General features: G+C 70.2%; 2 protein-coding genes across 2 annotated transcripts; one reads left to right on the top strand and one right to left on the bottom strand.

The window, feature by feature from the left end:
• The first annotated feature begins 434 nt into the window (after positions 1-434).
• Positions 435-6040, top strand: VASP (vasodilator stimulated phosphoprotein). Its single transcript, XM_082781490.1, has 13 exons — positions 435-552; positions 2542-2713; positions 3364-3532; positions 3635-3686; positions 4096-4136; positions 4258-4469; positions 4547-4647; positions 4748-4808; positions 4913-4955; positions 5139-5184; positions 5518-5587; positions 5685-5742; positions 5993-6040. The coding sequence occupies exons 1-13, from the start codon at positions 548-550 to the stop codon at positions 6028-6030; spliced, it is 1068 nt and encodes a 355-aa protein (XP_082637616.1). The 5' UTR covers positions 435-547; the 3' UTR covers positions 6031-6040.
• A 628-nt stretch (positions 6041-6668) lies between these two features.
• OPA3 (outer mitochondrial membrane lipid metabolism regulator OPA3) lies at positions 6669-8045 on the bottom strand. The gene is made up of 2 exons (XM_082781481.1): positions 7688-8045; positions 6669-7239 (listed from the first exon to the last, which is right to left on the bottom strand). The coding sequence occupies exons 1-2, from the start codon at positions 7827-7829 to the stop codon at positions 6848-6850; spliced, it is 534 nt and encodes a 177-aa protein (XP_082637607.1). The 5' UTR covers positions 7830-8045; the 3' UTR covers positions 6669-6847.
• Positions 8046-10148: the final 2103 nt, after the last annotated feature.

Below are 10148 nucleotides of genomic sequence, written 5' to 3'. Positions count from 1 at the left end.
TGAGGGATTTGTTCTCAGGCATTTGGGTTAATTTGGGGGTATTTGGTCCCACGTGGAGCCAGGATTTGCACTGTGGGTTCTGGGAGGACGCCGGGGGGGGCACCAGGTGCCCCTTTTAACCCCTCCCTGGTGGTGGGGCCCACTTGGAGGCGTCGCCATTTTAAGGAGGCCGCTGCCTTTAGAGCGGGGGGGCCGGGCCGACCGGAGGGGGGCGTGGCTAAAGGGACGAGGGGGGGGCGCGGCGAAGCGAAGAGGGCGTGGCCTATGGAAAGGGGCGTGGCCTGGTGGAAGGAGCTGGGCATAGCGAAAGGGGCGTGGTCAGGCGAAAGGGGCGTGGTCTAGCGCAGAGGGCGTGGTCTAAACGAATGGGATGTGGCGGGGAAATGGGCGTGGCCAGGAAAAAGGGGGCGTGGCTTAGCGCCGGGTCGCGGCCGCCGGGTCCTTGCCTCCCCCCCCCCTCCCCCCCCCTTTCCCCGGTCCCGCCCCGCCGCTGCCGCCGCCGCCGCTACCGGAAGGGCCCGGCCCGGCCCCAGCCGCCGCCGCCAGCATGAGGTGAGCGGCCAGGCCCGGGCCCAGCCCCTCCCGTACCGGGAACCGGGCCGGAAGCACCGGGAATTGGCTCTGGGGGGGGGGCTGGGGGGGCTCCGGTAGCACCGGGAGGGGTCCCGGTAGCACCGGAGGGGCTCGGAAGCACCTGGGGGGGTGGGCCGGTGGCACCGGGGGGGGGGTCAGTGACACCGGGGGGGTCCCGGTAGCACCGGAGGGGCTCAGAAGACCCGGGGGGGGGGACCGGTGGCACCGGGGGGGTTCCGGTAGTACCGGGAGGGGACCTGAAGTACCGGGAGGGGTCCCGGTAGCACCGGAGGGACTCGAAAGCACCTGGGAGGGGGGGATCAGTGGCACCGGGGGGGTTCCGGTAGTACCGGAGGGGATCGGAAGCCATGGGGGAGGGCACCGGTGGCACCGGGGGGGGGTCCCGGTAGCACCGGAGGGGCTCGGAAGCAGCTGGGGGGGGTAAAGTGGCACCGGGGGGATCCCGGTAGCACCGGGGGGGTTCCGGTAGTACCGGGGGGGGGATCCGAAGTACCGGGAGGGGTCCCGGTAACACCGGAGGGACTCGGAAGCACCTGGGAGGGGGGGGTCAGTGGCACTGGGGGAGTCCCGGTAGTACCGGGGGGGGGGACCCGAAGTACCGGGAGGGGTCCCGGTAACACCGGGGGGGCCCCGGTAGTACCGGGAGGGGTCCCGGTAGCACCGGGGAGGGGGCTCGGAAGGACCTGGGGGGGGTCAATGGCACCGGGGGGGGCCCGGAAACCCCCGGGGGGGGGTCCCGGTAGCAGTGAGGGGACCGAGGGCTTTACCGGGGGAGGGGGGGGCACCGGGGGGGTCCCGCGGTGTTTGGGTAGGGCCGCCACAAACACTGCCCCCCCCCCCCCCTCCAGGATGTGCCCGCCCAGGGGCGGGGCCGCGGCCGGAGCCGTTGGGAAGAGGAAGGAAAAAGGGGGGGGGGCGGGGGGGGGCAGCACCCCGAGGGGAACCCCAAGTGTTGGGGTGCCCCCACCCATGGGTGCCGGTGCCCTGGGGGGGGGCTCACCCCTTGGGGAGGGGGCTGGGGGGGGGCTGGTACCCGGGGGGGGGCTTGTTTTGGGGTGGAGGCACCCATCGGTGTCTGTATTGGGGGTGCTCCCCCCACCCATGGGTGCTGGGGGGGTCCCATAGCCTTTGTCCCCCACCCATGGGTGCTGGGGGGGGTCACTCCTGTGGGTATTTGTTCTGGGGGAGTCCCTTTCTGGGGTGGAAGCACCCATGGGTGCCCATTTTGGGGGGGCTCCCCCCACCCATGGGTGCTGGGTGGGTGCTGGGGGGTCCCATACCCATGGCCCCCACCCATGGGTGCTAGTGGAGAGGGTGTTGGGGGAGGGGGGGGTTCCTCATTTGTGGGTACCGGTACTGGGGAGGTTCCCATTTTGGGGTGCAAGCACCCATGGGTGCTCATATTGGGTGCTTCCCCCCACCCATGGGTGCCCCCTGTTGTCCTGTGTGTCCTGGGGGGTCCAATACCCATGGCCCCCCACCCATGGGTGCTGGGGGGGGTCACACCTGTGGGTACAAGTTCTGGGGGGGGGGCCCTTTCTGGGGTGGAAGCACCCATGGGTGCCCGTATTGGGGGGCTCCCCCCACCCATGGGTGCCCCCTGGTGTCGTGCGTATCCTGGGGGGTCCCATACCCATGGCCCCCCACCCTTGGGTGCTAGTTGGGGGGGGGGGGGGGATCCCCTTCTGCGTGTACAGCTGGGGGGGTCCCATGCTGGGTGCTGGTGCTGATGCCATACCCCCCCACCCATGGGTGCCCATACTGGGGGTGCTACCCCCACCCATGGGTGCTGGGCATGTGCTGGGGGGGGTCCCATACCCATGGGTGCTGTGGGGGGGGGATCCCCATTCGCACATACAGTGGGGGGGGGATCCCATGTTGGGTTCTGGTGCTGATGTCCTGCCCCCCCCACCCATGGGTGCCCCCACCCATGGGTGCCCCCTGCAGCGAGACGGTGCTGTGCAGCGCCCGCGCCACGGTGCTGCTCTACGATGAGGCCCAGAAGCAGTGGGTGGCGGCGGGGGGGGGCCCCCAGACCCCCAGCTGCGTCCAGCTCTACCACCACCCCGGCAACCACGCCTTCCGCCTGGTGGGGCGCAAGATGCAGCCCGACCAGCAGGTGGGGGCACCCATGGGTGCTGGGGGGGACGGGGGAGGCAAGGGGGCACCTGTGGGTGCAGGGGTTAAGGGGGTTTTGAGGGATGTGGGGGGGCTACGGGGCACCTATGGGTGGTGGTGAGGGGTTATAGGGCATGTGGGGGGGTGGGGTAACTTTGGGTATGGGCACCCATGGGTGCTGAGGGTGCAGGGCACCCATGGGTGCTGGGCGGGGTGCTATTGGGTCCCTGGGTGCTTGAGGGGGGGAATATGGGACACCCATTAACATGGGGGGGGGGTTATGGGACCCTTATGGGCGCAGAGAGGGAGGCTTAAGGAGCACCCATGGGTGCTGGGGTGCACCTATGGGTGCTGGGCAGGGTGCTATTGGGTCCCTGGGTGCTTGAGGGGGGGAATAGAATATGGGACACCCATTAACATGGAGGGGGGGGGGTTATGGGATCCTCATGGACGCAGAGAGGGAGGCTTAAGGAGCACCCATGGGTGCTGGGCAGGGTGCTATAGTACCCATGGGTGCTTAGGGGGGGCTATTAGGGGAAACCCATTAAAATGGGGGGGGATTACGGGACCCTCATGGGCGCAGAGAGGGAGGCTTAAGGAGCACCCATGGGTGCTGGGGTGCACCCATGGGTGCTCACTATCCCCCCCCAGGTGGTGCTGAACTGCCCGCTGGGGCGGGGGCTGCGCTACAGCCAGGCCACCCCCCAGTTCCACCAGTGGCGGGGGTCCCGCTGGGTCTGGGGGCTCAGCTTCAGCGCCCCCCGCGAGGCCGCCCTCTTCGCCGCCGCCGTCCTGCGGGCGCTGCAGGCGCTGGAGGAGGGTGAGCACCCTTGGGTGGGGCCTGGGGGGGGGCACCCCTGAATGCCCCCCCCCCCCCTTATAAACACACCCTGTGACCCCCCCCCCCCCCCCTCCTCAATAGGACCCTCGCAGCCCTGGACGGAGCCGGAGCCCCCCGAGGAGAGCCAGGAGAGGTGGGTGCCCCCCCCCCCCCCAAAAAAATATGGGGGGGGCGCCCATGGGTGCTGGGTGGGGGGGCATGGGTGCTGGGGGGGCAGCGTATTTGGGGGGGACACCCTGTGCTGGGGGGGTTTGGGGGGTGTTTTTGGGGGTGTTTCTGGTCTATAGGGGATTGGGGGGGGGTCCTATGTTTTTTGGGGGGGGTCCTGTTGGGAGGGGGCATCTGTGGGTGCCCCCCCCACTCAGGGTGGGGTCTGTGGGTGTCCTGGGGGGGTGGTTAACCTTATAGGGGGTTGTGGGGGGGGGTGCTGGGGGTCTGTGTGTTATGGGGGGGGTCCCATCCCTGGGGGGGGGTCCCTGTGCTTTGGGGGGGGGTCCCTGTGCCTTGGGGGGGGGCCAGATCTGACCCTCTACCCCCCCCAGGCAGGCACCGGAGGAGCCAGAGCGGCGCGTGGCGGCTACAGGTAGGTGATTGGGGGGGGTCCCAAGACCCCCCCCCCAAAAAAAAAACCCCACAAGTGGGGGCTCACCCCTGAGCCCCCCCCCCCCCAAAAAAAAAAAAAAACCTTCTCCCCCCAATTCCAGCTGCTCCAGCCGGACCCCCAGGGGGACCCCCGCCACCACCCGGCCCCCCCCCACCTCCGGGCCCCCCCCCACCGCCAGGACCCCCCCCCAGCGCTGGGGTCCCGCCAGCCCCCCCCTTACCTGGGGGTGCGGGGGCTGCCGGGGGGGGCTCGGGGGGGGGCTCCGGCTTCGCTGCTGCCATCGCGGGGGCTAAACTCAGGAAAGTCGGCAAGGTAAGGGGGTTAAAAATTTGGGGGGGGGGGGTTAAAAATTTGGGGGGGGGGTCAGCTCACCCCATTTCTCCCCCCAGGATGAGGCACCCAGCGGGGGGCCCCCCCCTGCCGCCCCCCCCAAGGGTGGGGGGGGCGGGGGGGGCTTGATGGAGGAGATGAGCGCCATGCTGGCCCGACGGTGAGGGCAAATTCGGGGGGGGGGTCTTTTTTTTTTGGGGGGGGGGGGGCATCCTTTTTCCATATTGACCCCCCCCACCCCAAAATCTCCCCCCCCCCAGGAGGAAGGCCACCCTGCAGGGGGACAAGCCAGCGCCAAAGAAGGACGAGGACGGCACCAACGTGAGGGTCGCCCCCCCCCCGTGGCCCCCCCCCGGGTCGGTTTTGGGGTGCCCCCCCCCCCCAGCCCCAATTCAAGACCCCCCCCCCCCCCCCAACCCCTTTAGGACGACGCGGAGCCGGGCGCTAGGACCGCAGCGCAGCCCGCGGGTGAGTGCGGGGACCACAACTCCCAGCATGCCCCGCTGCTGCCCGCAGCATGCCCGGCCGTGGGGGGGCAGCAGCGAGGCATGCTGGGAGTTGTAGTCCTGCAGGTGCGGGCGGGTTTAGGGGGCTTTTTTTTGGGGGTGGGGGTCGCGCCCCCCACCCCAATTCGCTGCCCTCTCCCCTCAGAGCCTGTGAGGAGGCCGTGGGAGAAGGCGAGCAGCACGTTGCCCAGGTGGGGGCCGATTTGGGGGGGCTGTGGGGGCTTGAGGGGGCTTATTTGGGGGAGGGGATGGGTATAGAGGCTGGATTTTTTTTTGGGGGGGTGCAGGAGATTTGGGGGTGCCCACGAGGTAGGGTTGGGGGCACCTTGCGGGGGGATATGTGGGTGGGGGGGTGCTTGGGAAAGGATTTGGGGGTGCTGAGGATTTGGGGGGGGGGTTGGGGGTGTCCAGGAAGGGAATATGGGGGTGCTGGGTTGATTGGGGGGGGGGGGCTGGGAATAACCTGGGGGGGCTCAGGTGATGTTGGGGGGTCCCCAACCTGCCCCCCCCCCACACCCCGCCAGGATGAAGTCGGCTGCCCCCAGCGAGCCCCCCAGTGCTGCGGATGAGCCCGACCTGGAACGGCTCAAACAGGTATTGAGGGGGGGGGGGGGGCAGAAGATTTGGGGGTGTCATGGGGAGGGGGGGGAATTTGGGGACCCCCCCACACCCCAACCTGTTTCCTGTGTAGGAGCTGCTGGAGGAGGTGCGGCGGGAGCTGCAGAAGATGAAGGAGGAGATCATTGAGGGTGGGTGCTGGGGGGGGGAAATGGGGGGGCCATGGGGCAATGGGGGGGTCATAAGGAAATGGGGGGGGCATAGGGAAAAGGGGGGGCTATGAGATAAAGGAGGGGCATAGACAAATGGGGGGGGAGCATGGTGTGATGGGGGGGCAGAGGAGAAAATGGGGGGGCAAGGGGGAAGCTGAGGGCTGTAGGAAATGGGGGGGGGCACCTTAAGGGCCCCCCCCAAATGACACCACCTTTCCCCCCTCCCTAGCATTCGTGGTGGAGCTGCGGAAGCGGGGTGCCCCCTAGCACCCCCAAACCCCCCCCCACCCCCCTGCACTTCCCCTCCCCTCCACCTCCCAGCCCTCAGCCAGTGGATGGGGGGGGTGGGGGTCACTGGGCCGGACCCCCCCCCCCCAGGCTGTGCCTTACCGGCCGAGGGGGGGGGGGCTGCTCCCCCCCCTACACTGTGCCCCTCCCCCCAACACACACACACACACATTCAGGCTCTTTTTTTATGCCACTTTTGTTGATTTTTTTCACTTTTTTTTAAAAAGAAAAATAAGGGGGGGGGGTGTAAATGGGGTCCCACCCCCATTTGCTCCCCCCCCCCTCCACACCCCCAAAAATCCCAAATAAAGGCGGTTCTTTTCTATGGGACACCCCCCTCCTGTGTCACTCGGTGTCACCCGACCCCGGGGGGGGGGGCTGCGACCCCCCGGTGTCACTTGGGGGGGGGACAGGGGGGTCACAACTCCCCCCCCCCTCCCCCAAATGGGGCGTCCCATTCAGCCACGTGGACCCCAGGAGGGGCTGAGGCCCCGCCCACTCCCCGTGGCCACGCCCCTTCTTCGCAGCCCCGCCCCCACCCCTTGGCTCCGCCCCCCGCGCGAAGGGACCAGCCCCGCCCCCCTCCAAAGGGACCCCCCTGCTAGGGCTGAGCGAGGCCCCGCCCCCCGCAGAGCCCACGCCCCGCCCACTTTGCACAGCCCCTCCAATCCGGGCCCGCAGCCCCTTTTAAGGGTGGGAGGCCACGCCCACTCTCACCTACCCCGCCCCCTTTCCGCCCCCGCGCTGCGGCCCCGCCCCCCGAGGGGACCGCCGGCGGGAAGAGCGCGAGGGCGCTTTAATGGGCGGGGCCGGGGGCGGGGCCTTGCGCAGCGCCGGGGGTGGGGCCGTGTGCAGAGCCCGGGGCGGGGCCGTGCGCAACGCCCGCCTCGGCCTCGGCCCCGCCCCCTCCGCTGGCCGCCTTCAGCGCGTCGAGCTCGGCACGCATGCGCTCTAGGCCGGCCGCCATTTCGCGCAGCGCCGCGGCCTGCTCCTCCTCGCGGCGCCGGGCCTGCCCCGCCTGCCGCGCGTACTCCAGGTAGATGCAGAGCCCGCCCACGCCGAACACGATCGCTTCGCCCAGCAGCTCGGCGCCCAGCTCCGCCGCCGCCTCCTCGTTGAGCGGCTTCACGGCGGCGCCGCGGAAGCCCATGATCCGCATCTTGGCGCGCATCTCCACCCAGTGGTACACTGCGGGGCCGCCGCTCAATGTCACCCCCCTCCCGCTCCGCCTCCTCCTCCCATTGGCCGCCCCACCCCGCGGCGCCTCCCCCCATTGGGCCGCGCGGCAGTCAATCCACCCTTCGCCCCGCCCTCCTCGCTCCCGCCCGCTGCGCCTTCCCATTGGCTGCCCGCCCTCGGCGGCGCCTCCCCCCATTGGGCCGCGCCGCCATCACTCACCCTCTTTCCCCCGCCCACCCTCCGCGCCCTCCCATTGGCCTCCCACCCTCTCCCATCCCCTCTCCCCATTGGCCCACTCCGCCGTCACTCCCCCCCTTCCCCCCGCCCTCCCTGCGCCCGCCCCCCTCTCCCTCCCATTGGCCAACAGTCGCCCGCCGCGCCCTCCATTGGCCGCCGCTCACCCGCCTCGCCCTCCCATTGGCCGCCCCAAGGAGCCCCCCCTTTCCGCCTCACTCACGCTGGGCCGGCGGCAGGCAGATGTAGGCGCGGAAGAAGGGGCTGGCGCGGGCCCCGGCCTTGATGCGCGCGGCCAGGGGGCGGCTGAGCTGGCGCGCGCCCAGCGTCAGCAGCTTGGCGATCGGGAACGCGCCCGCCACCATCCTCGGCGCGCGCCGTGACCTCAGCGCCGCGCGGCGAGGGAGGGGGGGGCAAGCCACGCCCCCCGCCGTGGCCACGCCCACATCCGTGGCCACGCCCCCCTCCTGGCCTCGTCCCTCCCGCCGTGGCCACGCCCCTCTCCTGGCCTCGGCCCAGCCGCCGTGGCCACGCCCACCCGCCGCGGCCAGGCCCTCAGCCGTGGCCACGCCCACCCCCGGCCAGGCCACGCCCACCTCTCCCCCTGCCGGGTTTAACCCGTTGTGTGCCGCACGGGAGTGAATGGAAAACGGAGGGGGCGTGGTTTATGCAAATTGAGGGGGGTTGTAATTGGCTGGGGGAGGGGAGGGTGGGGTGGGGGGGTTATGGGGTGATGGGGTAATGGGGTGGGGGGGTAATGGGGGGGGCATTGGGGTCATAGGGGACAATGGGGGTAATGGGGGGATAATGGGGTGGGGTGGGGGGGGCATTGGGGGGCATTGGGGTGATGGGGGGGTAATGGGGGGGTAATGGGGTGATGGGGGTAATGGGGTGGGGGGGGGCATTGGGGGCCAATGGGGTGATGGGGGGTAATGGGGGCCAATGGGGCAATAGGGAGGCATTGGGATAACAGGGGATAATTGGGGGCTAGGGGGGGCAATGGGGTGATGGGGGGTAATGGGGTGATGGGGGGGTAATGGGGTAGGGGGGCATTGGGGAATGGGGGCCAATGGGGCAATAGGGGGGCATTGGGGTAACGGGTGACAATGGGGGACTGGGGGGGCAATGGGGTGATGGGGGCAATGGGGAGCATTAGGGTCATGGGGGACAAGGGGGGAGCAATGGGGTAATGAGGGGCTGGGGGGGGCATTGGGGTAATTGGGGGCATTGGGGGGGCTGGGGGTTAATTGGGGTAATGGGGAGCTGGGGGGGGTTTGGGGTCACAGGAGGTAATGGGGGGCAATGGGGCAATAGGGGGGCATTAGGATAATGGGGGGGGCAATGGGGGGGCAATGGGGTAATGGGGGGGTCAATAGGGTAATGGGGGGGTAATGGGATAATGGGGGGGGCAATGGGGTAAATGGGGGGGCAATGGGATAATGGGGGGGCAATGGGGTAATGGGGGGGTCAATAGGGTAATGGGGGGGTAATGGGATAATGGGGGGGGCAATGGGGTAAATGGGGGGGCAATGGGATAATGGGGGGGCAATGGGGTAATGGGGGGGTCAATAGGGTAATGGGGGGGTAATGGGATAATGGGGGGGGCAATGGGGTAAATGGGGGGGGGAACTGGGTGCTGATGGGGTACAGTGGGGGGTGCTCAGCGAGCGCTGGGGGGGCTCTGTGGGGCACCCCACGGGGGTGGGGGGGCAAGTTGGGGGGGTGCCCAAATTGAGGGGGGGGTCACACACACATGGGGGGGGTCCCACGAAGAGGGGGGGGTCCCACGGGGTGGGGGTGGGGGGGCGTGGGGACACTTCGGGGGGGGGGGCAGGTGGCAAGAGCGGGGTACGGGGACGATGGGGGGGTAATAACGGGGGGCTGGGGGGGGGAGATTTTGGGGATGGCCCCCCCACACCTCGGTGCCCCCCCCCCCCATGGCCCCCGCCCCGCCTCTCCCGGGGGCGGTGCCGCCGGAGCCGGTGCCGGTGCCCCGAGGGCGGCGGAGCCCCCGCGCCGAGCCGGTACCGGGAGAACCGGGGGGGGGGTCGGGCACCGGGATGAGGAGGGGGGGGCACACCGGGGAACGGCTTTTTTTTTGGTGGGGGGGCTACGGGAACCCGAGGGGGGGGCGCCTCGGGGTGAAGCGGAGGGGAACGGGGCCACCGGGAGGGCACCGGGGGGCGCAACGGTGGCGGCACCGGGGGGCACGGGGGGACCGGAGGGGGGGGGGGGGGATGTGTGGGCACCGGGGGGGGCGATCGGGGTACCGGGGGGGGGTCGAAGGGGGAAGGCGGCTGCTGGGAGCCCCCCCCCGACGGCTGGCACCGCTCCGGTGTCCCACGGGGCTCCGGTGCGACGGGACGGGGGTGGCACCGGGAGGGGGGGGGGGTCGTGGGTTTAAAGGGGGGGGGTCCTGGTAGCGTGGGGGGGGTCCCGGTGGGGAAATGGGGGGGGGTCCCGGACCCCCCCGTCGGGCCCCGTGCCGGCCGGGCGCCTCCCGCGGCTCCCTGGAAACGAACGCGTCAAAGCGGGGGGGGGGCGGCGCCGGTAAAAGCGGGGCCTTGGGGGGGGGGGAAAAAGGTGTGTGGGGGGGCACGGGACCGATCCCCTCCGGTGCCCCCCCCCTACTTTTCCTCCATCCCCCCCCCCCCCCCAAACCGCCCCAGGAGCTGCTGTTGCCG

Source organism: Aythya marila (assembly GCF_965140915.1).
Source record: "Aythya marila genome assembly, chromosome: 31".
Classification (NCBI taxonomy): Eukaryota; Metazoa; Chordata; class Aves; order Anseriformes; family Anatidae; genus Aythya; species Aythya marila.
This window is presented reverse-complemented; position numbering and strand designations above follow the sequence as displayed.